Consider the following 13,639-nt stretch of genomic DNA (forward strand, 5'->3'; position numbering starts at 1 on the left):
TTAGTGTGGCCATACCTTCAAAGACAAAAGCTTAGATTATATTTTGTTATCCCTTGAACTTAAGAAACGGTTGACTAGCAATTTTGTTATCCCTTGAACTTAAGAAACGGTTGACTAGCAATTTCGTTATCCCTTAAACCGTAAGTTTATAAGATATGTTCCATAAGTATAACTGATAGTTGCAGAACGCGCAAGAATTGGCCTCACACGGTTTTCCAGCCCATCTTCCTACTTAGTGCATAGTAAGCTTTTGAAAGGACCTCACCAGCTGTCGCTTTACGAGAATAGACGTTCCGCTAGCGCCACTTCATTACAAGCTCTCAGTCACCTTGACAAATTTATGGTTGAAGTTAAGAAACGATTGAACAGCCATTTCGTTATACCTTGAAGTTAAGAAAAGGTTTTTTTCAGTCATTTCATTATCCCTTGACGTTAAAAAACGGCTTCACAGCCATTTTGGTATCTCTTAAAAAGATTCATTTAGCCATCCTTATTCCATTTTTTTATTAATTTTAATAAAGTAACGTTCTGTTCTCATTAATCCATTTTAATAAATATTATCCGTGAACTTAAGAAAACGTTTCCTAGTCATTTTGCTATCCCTTTATCTTACAAATGGTTATCCAGCCATTTCCTTAGCAACACAAATGAATAATTTATTGTAACATAAATGAATCAATAATTACTGTAAACAAATATTAATTTTTATTAAATAATTAATTTCTTGATCAACTTGCGTTAATCGATTTCTTCATAACTTAATGACATTTCGGCGAATTTTTAAAGAAAGTAACTAAATATTTGCCTTTCTTTAAGTTTCTGCCTGCAATCATAGCCCATTGATCCGCGTTCATGGGCGCAAGCTGCTCGCGCTATATAATAATGGGTACGTTCAGTAACGAAAATCTCAAGGAAATCGCTGTTTTCTTGATGTTTGGTTGATGGGCTCAAGACGTCACAGTGACGTAAAAGGTTGTTGTACGGAAAAGTAACATTTTGAAGTTAGCGCTGTTTTCAAAAATGGAGTTGGGGAAACGTCTTACGGCCCTCAAAACGTTACGAAGCGCAAATGGCTCTATTGAATTATTAACGAGCTCGCAAATAATGAAATTGTTTTAGAAAATTATGTCTATTTGAATGGTAGAAGTAGTTTTGTAAAGCAAACTAATACAATTACTGTAGCAATAGCATTATTGGAATTTAATTTTTAAATCTCGCGCCAACTTTTCGTCTGTCAAATGTTCAACAGTCAAGCGCTACGTCACGCCATCAAAAAAACCATATCGATTAGATGGTTTTTTTGATGGGCAAGCGCTGAGCATCATGACGTCAAAACCGGAAACACGAAAAAGCGTACAGTGGGAAAAATCTGGCATCGCTTAGTAAGCGCTGTCATCAAAGAGGGTTACTGAACGTACCCAATAATAATTGACCAGGTCACGTCGTCTGCTAAACTTAGGGATTGGACAATTAAACTTTTTGAGTTAATGTCTGGACTCTTGTTACCCTTGAATTTTCTTAGTGGTCCCGTCCGTGATTTTATTTTTAAACTGGTCATTTGCCCTGTGCCATCGCCTTATTTCCCACACTGGACAAGGAAACATTTCTCATGAAGGACAATGGCCATCATTGTTGTGTAAGAAACAGCCTGGCACAGCGTGGGAAATAAGACGGTGGCACAGGGCAAATGAACAGTTTAAAAATTGCCTGAACCAGTTTAAAAATTATATCGGAGGGGGTCAGTGGTCCACAGGACCACTAAGAAAATTCAAGGGTTTCCAGAATCCAGACATTAGCTAATATATTGTAATTATCCACTTGTTCAATTTAGCAAACGACGCGCCCTGGTCAGTGGTCATGGACCAGTTTATTTATTCTAGGCCAGAGGGGTCGCTGGCCCAATGTCCAGTTTAAAAAAATCCTTATTTCCCACCCTGGCCTGGCAGCCCCGTATTCAGGCTTGGAAATAAGGTTTATTTCTGAACTAGTCCTCCGGACCAGTGACCCCTGATGTCTTAAATATGAAACTGGTCCCGGGACCAGTGACCCTTCCCCTAATTATTTTTCTACTGGTCCCAGGACTTGTGGTCGTTCTCCCTTCTAAAAAAATCTCTTTCGGCTCTTAGGGTTGTTTACACAACTGGACTCATGGAGTCGAAATTTATGTTAAAATGAAAATAATTAGAGAGGTCCCCATATCAATTTTTAATAAAAACAGGAATTAATAAACTAGTCATTGGGACCAGTGACCCTCACGTTTTGAATAAAAAAAGTGGTCCAAGCTATTAATAAACTGGTTTATGACCTGTAAACGTGTCTTATTTCCTAGCCTGCCCGTATTTGTTTACCCTGCCCATAGCCCACTCGATCACGCGTAACACGAGGCAAGATGCAGTGCAGCGTCCGTGAGCATGGATCAAGTGGGCTATGCCCTGCCTAGCCAAGTCAGCTGACTTAGATGAAATATTTACTTCTATGCGACTTAATTCTAGACATTCTTGAACGAATCATCTTGTGAAAAATTTGTAAGTCAGGCTTCTGGCGTTGGGTTTTTTCTGAGCCAAATTTGCTTTTTAAATTTTCCTATAAATTAATTGAAATAAAATATCTTATCTCAGATTTTTCAACAACAATTCCATTTTCGTAAAAATTTTATCATGAAAAATCTGAGATAAGTAATATTTTATTTAAATTAATTTATAGGAAATAAATCCATTACCAGTAAAATCAGGAGATTGAATTAAAGAGTAGTAAAATACAGATTGTCTTTAAAATTATTTAGAAAAATAAAATATCCGCGCTTCAGTCAACTGGAAAAAACTCTTATCGTTTTGTTTTTTAGGCTTGGGCAAACCAAGTCCTTTTTTATATAATATCTGTTCCTTCCGTCTTTATTTGAATTAATCTATTATAAAATAATATTTGCCTGAAATGCGAAATTTTTCACTTCTAGGACGAGGTTAAAAATGGCTCTACACTTCTACTAATTCTTATATGATACGACTCACAATTCGTTTTAGAACCCGAGCTTTATAGTCAACTTCAAAACAAACCTGCCACGATCTTAAACTATCAAAGCCGTATTTTTTACAGTCCACTTTACGATTGCAGTTATCCATGACATTGCGTGCACTGCCCTTGTACGTTTACAGTGATTGGCACCGTGGACAGTTATTTTAATTAAAATACCTAGGCCACAGGTCCAGTTTTAAAAAAATCCTTATTTCCAACACTGATCCATCTATCCTTCCAACTTTTACAATCACCCATTGCATAGACTCACTCAATAGTCTGCCTAAGCATGGATTTATAATAGAAGCTTACGCTTCCTGGATATTTCACTCACCTTAAAACGCGTACAACATTTATTCCTCGTCTGAAATAGTACCAGCCTGGCACGCGCGTTTGTGACGTAGAATTTGAGGCAAATTCAGAGGGGGGTTGAAGTTTTTCACGTGATCGAGTTCAAATTTTGAATAGCGCGCGCACGCGCGGCAAAAGACAAAAGTTTGCCTCAATTTCTACGTCATCAGCCCCCCAGTCCCCACCCGCGCGAATTTTTGTGACATAAATGTGTTTAAAATCAAAATGCCTTACTGAAGGCTACAGGGAAATATCCATGAAGCGTAAGCTTCTATTATAAATCTATGGCCTAAGTAAGGCAACTTAAGCCTTGGTCGAGACTAACATCTAAAATATAAATTAAAAAGGTATCTTAAGTATAGAATTTCAACCGAGACACATAATTAAACGAAAATTTGACCCGCCAGAGAAATTTTTAATAACTATAGTGTTATATTTATTGAAAAATATCAAGTTAAAGTTTCAAGGCGGTGAAATGGCAAATTAGCGTCGTCTACTGTAGAGTAATGAACAATTAGCGTCGTCTACTGTAGAGTAATGAACAATTAGCGTCGTCTACTGTAGAGTAATGAACAATTAGCGTCGTCTGCTGTAGAATCATCTTTTAAGTTACTTACATTTTTAATTAAATTAACATACTTAGACTTAATTAATTTTGATAAAACTTGAAAAAGGCACACCTTGAATAGTTACTTGTTAATTTGAAAGTATTCCGAAACGTAACTTCGCTTTAGTTTTTAAATGATTCGATGTGCAGGAGCACCAAAAACCCCATGTTAATCCTATGGGAAAATCGGCGAAAATCTGTGAACTTTCATTTAACATTACGAGAGGGTGTGGGATCTTATCTAGAATGGCCTACCGGCCCTCTAGAATAACGCCCACCTAGTTGAAAATTGCCCTTTTTTATCCGCGGGAGCCATTCTTAATGAGAATTTCGATGCTAGTAGGTTGTCAATTAAACTACCGGTATATTATTGTTGTTGGAAATTGGATATTGAGTCAAATTAAGTGGTTGTAAAGAGCCAGCAGGTTTGTCCCACTTCTTTTTGTGAGTATTTGATTTTTGTATGTAAAATGAAGGAAGATAATGTTGAGAGTAAGGAAGAAATGCGGAATCGCAAAGTGCGGGAAAGGATGAGGGCAAAAAGGTCGACGTTTTCATTGGATACTTAAGTTTATATAATCTTCTCGACACGGAGAGGTAATATTTTGGTATTCCCAACTTGTTTTCTTTTATTAGTAACAAATTTATTTGTAAACATTTCTACAACGTTTTTCTAATTGTTTAATATTATTTTTAATTATAGTTTATTTTGAACTCTGGTTTTCAAGAATATATTTCGTAAAAAAATTTGCCTTAATAAAATGTTTTTATTGAATCCAGTTTGTGTCCGATCTTTAATTATTTTTCTTTAGTAGTCATTATTTTGAAAATCGTTTAAATTTCACGTTTTAATGTCGCGCTCAAAAGTCAAGAAAAAGTACGTGATCGGGTAGCTCTGTCGTCTGCTACATCATATAGGCTACATCGAACACCTCATTTGGGGCAGTTCTACTGGGATTATATTTTGATCATTACACATAGTAATTTTGGGCTTGTTATTCATTAGTAATTTAAGTTTTAATTATTTAAGAGTTTTCACCTCTGTCTGTCTGTTGTTACACCCACGTGACCGCGTTCGCAGTTCGCGTATCGGAGAAAACGTGTTCCCAATTTCCGGACCGCATTAACAGTTCACAACAATTTGGAAAATTGTATTTCTCTCCGTTGGCTACACTATACTTGAGTTCTCGAACCACTCAAATTGCTTTCCCGTCATTTTCACAAGCACATCACAGAGCAAGCGGTAGTTATACCACAAAAAGATTCCATAGATCTGAGCACCAACAGATGTTTTAGAGTTTAGCACCAACTCAAGTCATTTGCTTATCGGTTATCAAGCTTAATTACTTGTCAACGGTAATCTAGCTTAATTACCTTTCTTTGGTAATCTAGCTTAATTAACTTTCATCGGTAATCTACCTTAATTACCTTTCATCGGTAACCTAGCGTAATTACCTTTCATCGGTAACCTAGCTTAATTACCTTTCATCGGTAACCTAGCTTAATTACCTTTCGTCGGTAACCTAGCTTAATTACCTTTCATCGGTAATCTAGCTTAATTACCTTTCATCGGTAATCTAGCTTAATTACCTTCAGTGGCGTAACTACAGGGGTCCAGAGCCCGCAACTGCGGGCGGGCCCAATCCACTTCAAAGGAAATGTAGCGCTGAGATGTTCTCGAACCATACGGTTGAAGTGCAGTAGTGCCCCGTCGTGCATAAACCACATGTCACGTAGCAAAGCTAACTGTATGTCCATGTCAGTGGACCTCGGCAAGGATGTGATTATACAGGTTTCAGTACGTGTGTAAGCAGGGGAAGGAAATGAGGTTTACTTGGGAGGTGACGGACGGAGTGTGGGGGTCAAGTTCCTACCAGCGGACACGGGGCAGTCAGCACCTATTGGGTTGGAACACCAACATGTGTCTTATTCCCTCAAACTTTGCCGCCCAGAAGCTTGGCTTACAGTAGTGCGCCACACTCCCGGCTTTTAGCGTCAGTTCTATTTGATTCTATAAAATTTGGGTTGGATTTCCTAAAATGTGGATCTGAACTGAACTAGAGATTTCAGACTTCCTGCTTCGCCAAATGTCTACCTCCCCCAGATTGAGGTTTCTTCCCCCTCTCAAGTAGGGAAGGGCATAGTCACACGAGCGCCTGTTAAAAATCTCCCGGACTTCCATTCTAGGGTACGATAGTTCTCTATTTTCCTTGGAGAGGCTAGAATTTCTCGAAACCCTAGCTGATCGCCGCGTATATCCTAAAACAAAACGATGATAATGGAGTAGAAGCCAAGGATTGGTCTCTATGTGGAATAGACCAGAGGATGGTGGTGTTAGAAGCCAGTGTTAGTGCAGAATAGAGTCAATGTGGGATTAACAAAGAACAGAAGATGGTGGTGTTGGAAGCCAGAAAAGTACCAGACTGGTGTTCATGTGGAAAGGACGAAGACCAAACATGGTGGTTCGAGAACTCAAGTATAGAGTAGCCAACGGAGAGAAATACAATTTTCCAAATTGTTGTGAACTGTTAATGCGGTCCGGAAATTGGGAACACGTTTGCTCCGATACGCGAACTGCGAACGCGGTCACGTGGGTGTAACAACAGACAGACAGACAGACAGACAGAGCTGAAAACTCTTAAATAATTAAAACTTGCATTACTAATGAATAACAAGCCCAAAACTACTAAGTGTAATTATCAAAATATAATCCGAGTAGAACTGCCAGAAATGAGGTGTTCGATGTAGCCTATGATGTAGCAGACGACAGAGCTACCCGATCACGTGCTTTTTCTTGACTTTTGAGTAGTGATGCCGCGAATATTGATTTTGCCGAATACCGAATACCGAATATTCGGCCATGCTCTCGGCCGAAGCACCGAATATTCGGCCACCGAATATTCGGGCGTGAGATATGTGCAACTCGCGCGAAACCGGTTATGAGCTGTAACCCGTTCCGCGAAATACGTACATCCCCCGCACGGACCGCAATGGGACAGGTTTCATCATGGAAGAAGAAGGGTATGGAATGGTGAGGTGAATAGGCAGACGGCTACGCGAAATGTAGGGTCACGTGGGAAAACTCTCCTCTCCTCTCGGCACTAGCTGTAACGCGATTACTGCTCTGCGCAATATTGGCGCGCAAGCAGAGAGAGGGATACACTGTTTAGACATGGAAGAACTCGCGTAGTTCTTCCATGGTTTAGATCCGCTCTCTACCGCCTCTGCTACAGCGCGCCTGCGCGGAAGCTTTCAACGTTGGTGATAAACTCGGGAAGGAGGGAATGAAAAGGGGAAGTTACGATTTTTCAACGTGCTCTCTTTAACACTATAGGACCCGTCTATAGCGTCTTTAGGTTTTTGGTTCATTTGCGAGTAGATCGTGTCACTATATGCTTTCTTTTATTCATCACAACTTACCACTGGTAGATTATAAATATTAAAGTAAAAATTGTTATTGAAATAAATAATTTTTGAGTAATTTTTCCGTGTTTTTCCTTCATGATTGGAGATTCGGTATTCGGCCGAATATTACGAAATATTCGGCCGAATACCGAATACGAAAAAAATGGCCGAATAAGCCAAATACCGAATAGTAACCGAATATTCGTGGCATCACTACTTTTGAGCGCGACATTAAAACGTGAAATTTAAACGATTTTCAAAATAATGACTACTAAAGAAAAATAATAAAGGATCGGACACAAACTGGATTCAATAAAAACATTTTATTAAGGCAAATTTTTTTACGAAATATATTTTGTAAAGTGGCTTAATTATTTTTTACATTGGCCACCCTAATGAAAGGTAAATATTTTTTGGCAGCTGGGAACACAAATTCCTTGAAATCAGTCAAGGGATATTTGTGCAAATATTCCAAGATGTATTGTGGAACGAGACACCATACTTGATTTTTCATTAAATCTTTGCAAGTATGGTCATATTCGGAACACCCCTTGCCATTTTCAAGAAAAGCTAATCGAACCTTGCTTGAAACCATTTCTTCGGCTGATTTTACAATTCTCGCTCCACCAGCTTGAAGAACTCCTTGAAAATCGGCGCGTTTGTATTTAGGTATCATTAAAATCACGCACCAGTCTGCGAAAGCTCCATTGTCAGATCGGAGAAAGTTTTGGTGCCACCTGAGCATAATGAGGATAATTATTAAGATTGCGTATTTCTGTCTACTATTGGCCTATTTCCATATAGATGAGATTAACTAGGCTTAAAAGTTTCACAATATATCTGATCTAAGACCATTAAACACAGATGGACTGGAATGTAGATAGGGTGGGTGGTTCCTTGTGGGAAGCGTCTCTTTAGCGCCACGCCGCGACCAATATGGAAACTATTTCCAATCAAACAAACAAGCGCGTGAAATAGCAGACGACATTAGGCCCGTTAAAGCTCGAAAGTCTATGTTAGGTTCACTTTTAGAAAGTTGACAATTGGGGTTTGTATTTTGTAGAAATTAATGCCTTTCATACGGGATTTATCAGAATAACGATCATTTCATCATCTTAAATACCCAAACTAATCTTTTAAATTACTTATATGAAAACGAACATTAAAGGCGAAACAGGGGAGAGGAAAAACCTAATCGTACCTAGACCGTAGAATCAACAGAGCAGTCGACATAATAAAGGTGACATGATCTATGCTTTGAAAAGTTTCGGGACTCTCCCGCTAGGGGCGACGATACGAGCTGAAGTTTTAAGTAGGGGTTTTAGTTTATCATTCTAGTCCATCTGTGTTTAATGGTCTTAGATCTGATCTACGATTGGCCTATAAAACAAACAACGTTAAACTCTACTTTACCTATAAATCGCGGTCATGGTAGTGGCTTGATCTGGTTGGATTTCGTTATGCCTCAGATATATAGTCGATCCGATGACATACTTCTCTTCTTCTACGAATTTTCCAGCTTTAAAGGAATCGTTAATGAAATCCGTGTGAATTATAATTTTTCCCGCAGCGATGGAAGATAGCATTATCTTGCTCTTGTCCAAATTTCGAACAACCAAATGCGTGCATTCATTATTGAACATTTTTTGGTTCAAAGCCTTGCCCCCTAGTTGTTTAACGATGGAAATCAGTTCTGCAAACAGAATAATTATAATAAGCCTAAGATATTATTGCCCAACTTTCTGTTGAACTTAAATAAAAACTTACCATTGAGAAGCTTGCCTTTAAAGACGGTTGAAAACAGAAAGACTTTCTGAAAGTACCGTCCATCAAACGAAGCGCCTTCGGTGTAACTAGTATTGGCTTCCGAACCAAAATTTTCCGGTAGTTGTCCCTGATCCGACCATATAATGGGTGGCAATTGAGGCGATTGGACATGGTCCACGTCAAGTGGTTGAGTCTCCGTTTTGGGGAAGCTACGATGTTGCGGTTCTTCAATCGAAGGAACAAGTAAAAAGTCCTTTTCTTCAACGACATATTTAGATTCGAGGCATTTTTTGAACCATTCCGGTATAAGGCATTTAATCTTCCATTTGTAAGCGGCTTTGAATTTTTCACGAGTTGCCGTAGGTGTTAGTAAATGCGTAGCATCACCCAATTTGAGTTGGCCCGAGTACTGGCCGCCATTTTGTACCGTTAAAGCCCGGATTCGATTTCGACTTGGCAAGTCTATGTTCGAAACCGATAATTTAATCCCGTGAAATAATGGAAATTCATGTTTTTCGTAGATTGGGTCATTGTGAGGTTTAGGCTGATCCGAATTATCAAGGGACATTTCGTCTACCCAAGATGGCAGCATAAGCTTGATATTGTTCTTAACCGCAGCGTAATATTTCTCGGTTCCGGAGGTTTCTACATTGAGATGGATTTACAGTTAAAATTACGAACTTAACGGGGTAAAATTTTATAGGATTAGAAATTAGGAACAGTTTGCAATTAAAAACTATCGGATCATTAAATTCCTACCCTACTTAAAAGGATGTACAACGCGTTAAGTTGGGGTGTGTCATGAACTATATTTTTAAGTGGTAGTAGTGATTGGCCAGTGTCACGTAACTGAGCATGGAACAGCTCGGATTGAACGGAAATGCCGATAGTCAAAGCCAAAGTCCTGATAACGCTACGAACTTCACTCATGCTCAGTTGAGCTCTATGGACCTTTTCGACGTAAAAGAAGAGCGTAGCCAACCATCAGTATCGGGACATAAAAGGGGGTTGAGACATTAACGTCTCTGCGCACTCTCATGATATAAGTAGACTACAGCGTAGGCGTCAAAATGCGAGATAGAAGGCGGAGTTTTACCCCCGTCTCCTTCCCTCTTAGTTACATCGAAATAGAGAGCTTTCAGACGGGATAGTAGTACGTCACACCCTCCAAGTCTTACCGCTGTTCTGGTAGACATATTGGGTGGTCTAAGCTTCATTCCTGGGCCTTTAAACCCACCAATATGGCAGAATAAATTATGCCACGACACTCAGCTCCCCTTATAACTGAAAGCTCTCTATGGTCTATTTGATGGAAGTAAGCCTAATATACATGGTTCACATTAAAGGTTTTTTATTGCCGATCCCTCAGCGTTGCCAGAACGTTTGTGAATCAAGAGTTTGCGGAAGGCTAGTTGTTCAGTCAGATTTAAAACTTGAGCAATTTGACTCAAAGAGGGCCTGACATTGACAACACCGCACTGAGGGCCGTTTAAGCCCAGAGATTGGGGAGGAGTTTTCTGTAGCCCCAACAGTGAAAAATATAGGTCCTATAGTCCCTACTCCTACATAACCCATTGTACATCACTTTACCGAGGTTTTCCCTGACTATTTCCTTAGTTTTATTTTCCCTTACTATTTTTGACACAATTCAAAACTAGTTATGAATGTTAACCGGGATATTTATTAAGAAAATTATTTGTTGTAATCAAGTCAACTCTTAATTAGGATCTGCTGGGTTCTTTGGCTGCCCGCAACAAGGTTCAATTGCTGTGGGTGCCAGGGCACTGCGGATACCTGGGCAATGAGAGGGCTGATATGTATGCCAAAAGGGGGGCTGAGGCGAAGTTCTTCGGACCAGAGCCTGCGGTTCCCATCCCCCATGGCATCATAGGATTCACTGCCGGATGTCTGCACTTCAACTGCAGCTCTGGCTTGACATGGATGGACAGAGACAGGCCCAGGAGTTTGTCCCGGGTCCTTCTATCACTAGGGCAAAGGAACTGCTTGCCCTCACTAAAAACAAAATTAGGCTGGTCACCAGTCTCCTCACTGGACACTGCCGGCTGAATAGACACCTGCACTTACTGGGCATCGTTGATGACCCACTCTGTAGGTTCTGCCGGGAGGTAGAGGAAACCTCCTCCCATATCCTCTGTAGCTGCGACTACCTCGCGGCCATGAGGTTCGAGCATTTCGACATGCATACTATGGAACCTCACCAGTTCTCTACTGTCTCGGCCAATCGGATTCTCCGATTCATCGAGGCGACAGGACTCTTCGTAGTCTAACAAGCTCGGGGCGCACAATATACCCTTGGTATCGGTGCTCGGCGCGGCGACGCGCCACCCCCTTCAACAATAACAATAACAATAATTAGGAATTGATCTTTTAAAGCATATTTATTGTAACATTTCTTAAAACCTCAATAAATTATGTACATAAAAGTCAAATCCCATGATTTTGCTTAAAATTCTAAAATCTCCCTGACGGTTTCCCAATGTCTCCCTGCTCCTATGTCTATCTAAAGTAACTTAAAAACAAACAAATTAAATTCACTCACCAGTAATTAGATGCGTGCTTTTCATGGTCATTACGTCTTGAACCTGTCCTCCCATGCGATGAATTTTAGTGGTTAGTTCGCCTTCACGGTTACTATTTCTGATGTTTGAAAACATGACAATACAGTCCCTCATGATCAAATTATAACAGGGATGCGGTCTTCGAACAATGTGTTGGTTTTCACTAGCTAATGCCATGAGTAAGGCAACTGGTCCTAAGATATGACACCCGTTACTTTGCAAAAGCTGGAACAGTTCGTTCTCGAAACTTGATAGTATGTATATTTTATTTTGATCAATTTTAGCCGCCTCAAAACTTTCACTGAAGCAAAATTCAGGGTTTTAGTTCAGTTCAATGCTTCTTTCACAGGCCAGGTTAAAATTTGTCTCATTCGTTCCATCAGAGATAAACAGCAAGTCGTAAATCGAGTTCGTTCCCATTTCCGAGGTGATACTGCTAGAGCTTGCCATGATGTCCTTAATATTGCACAATTAAAAAATAAAAACTAACTAACACAACCCCATAGAGCCTAAGACACCTAGACACACCGGACTAAACCTGACTCTAATCAAACGGCGCAATTTAAAACCAACAAGTAGCGGGAAATTTTACCCATCTAATATAAAACTTTCAATTACAAACTACATCACACGCCCGAATCATTCGAAATAAACTAAAACCATCACACAATCGATCAGAAAAGCACACTGTACGCGGTACAAGAGTAACTTCCCGCCAAGCGCCAACTGTTCATGCAGTAACGCAGAAATTCGAGCATACAATCGTATTTATAACCTTTTAGTCAGGGATATTTATTGTGGGATAAGAACTTTAAACAAATTCCGTTTTTTCCTTTGCCTACTAACAATCTGTCACCATGGAGAAATATTGCCTCAATGAAAGGTACTTTCGAGGAAACGTTCATTCTAAAATAATACAAATACTCCATGGAAAATGCCAATGTAAAAAGAGCAACAAATACCTCTAAAAAACAGTTTTTACACCTTATCTCCGAAACGTAAAATCAGTTTTTTCAATTGCAATTTGTTACAAACCAAGCCACTCAAAAACTATATATTAAATAGGTTTTTTTAACATGGAAAAATCGAATTGAATGGATTAATTAATGTACAGGAAAACAAGTTGGGAAACCAAAATAAACCTCTCCGAGCCGAGACGAATTTACTTTCCAAACACAGATCCGCCAGCCAATGAGACAAACCGGAAATACATTGTTCTAATCGGCGAGATATTGCCATGATCATTTGTAAAGTCTAAAGCGTTTAATAATTTCCTGCGTATCCTCAATAATTCTAATGAGGACCTAATATCTATCACTTAAATGTGTATTTAACTTTCGACTCACTCTGAACCGTTAAGACCTCCTTTAAGAGGACATGAAACAAGGTCAATTCTTATCTCATAGACCTAGTCGTTTCAACACGTATTGAGAGATAAAGTATTAACATCCTTATTATTTAATGAAGCCAAAAGTTACGTTTACACTATATATAAATGTAGTAAAGATGAATTAAAAAGTAAACACCAAATTTTAAATGTTAATATCAAAAGATGTTCTTGGAATATTGAGATGAAACAGAGCTTTATACCTACACAACTACTAAATGAATCGTAATGCCGAAAAATATTTAAGTATTTCCATTTAATATTCTGCAAAAAGAAAATGTTATCGTTTTGTAAGAGATCTTTTCATCCTACTCGCTTTATATTAACTTTGATATGCGTGTAGTGTTTCGATTCAGATGCAATCTTCATTACTCGTTCTATATTAACTCTCACTTGTGTCAGTACGTAGAAATTAGTTTATCTTAAATAATTAATTAAATATAAATGATATTAATTATTTTAATCGCCAGTAAATAACTTTAAAAATAGTTAAATCGTTTAAAATAATGTTGTTCCTATTATCTTTCGAAA

The 13,639-nt window shown here is 38.9% G+C and overlaps 1 protein-coding gene across 1 annotated transcript; it reads right to left on the reverse strand.

The window, feature by feature from the left end:
* Positions 1 to 8,955: 8,955 nt before the first annotated feature.
* On the reverse strand, positions 8,956 to 11,926 carry LOC149646227 (DNA topoisomerase 2-binding protein 1-like). Its single transcript, XM_089849664.1, has 2 exons — positions 11,703 to 11,926; positions 8,956 to 9,787 (listed from the first exon to the last, which is right to left on the reverse strand). The coding sequence occupies exons 1-2, from the start codon at positions 11,896 to 11,898 to the stop codon at positions 9,084 to 9,086; spliced, it is 900 nt and encodes a 299-aa protein (XP_089705790.1). The 5' UTR covers positions 11,899 to 11,926; the 3' UTR covers positions 8,956 to 9,083.
* Between the last annotated feature and the right edge of the window lie 1,713 nt (positions 11,927 to 13,639).

This window comes from Phalangium opilio, unplaced genomic scaffold (assembly GCF_054372755.1).
Source record: "Phalangium opilio isolate 3A_F unplaced genomic scaffold, DU_Popi_V2 ptg000089l_1, whole genome shotgun sequence".
Classification (NCBI taxonomy): Eukaryota; Metazoa; Arthropoda; class Arachnida; order Opiliones; family Phalangiidae; genus Phalangium; species Phalangium opilio.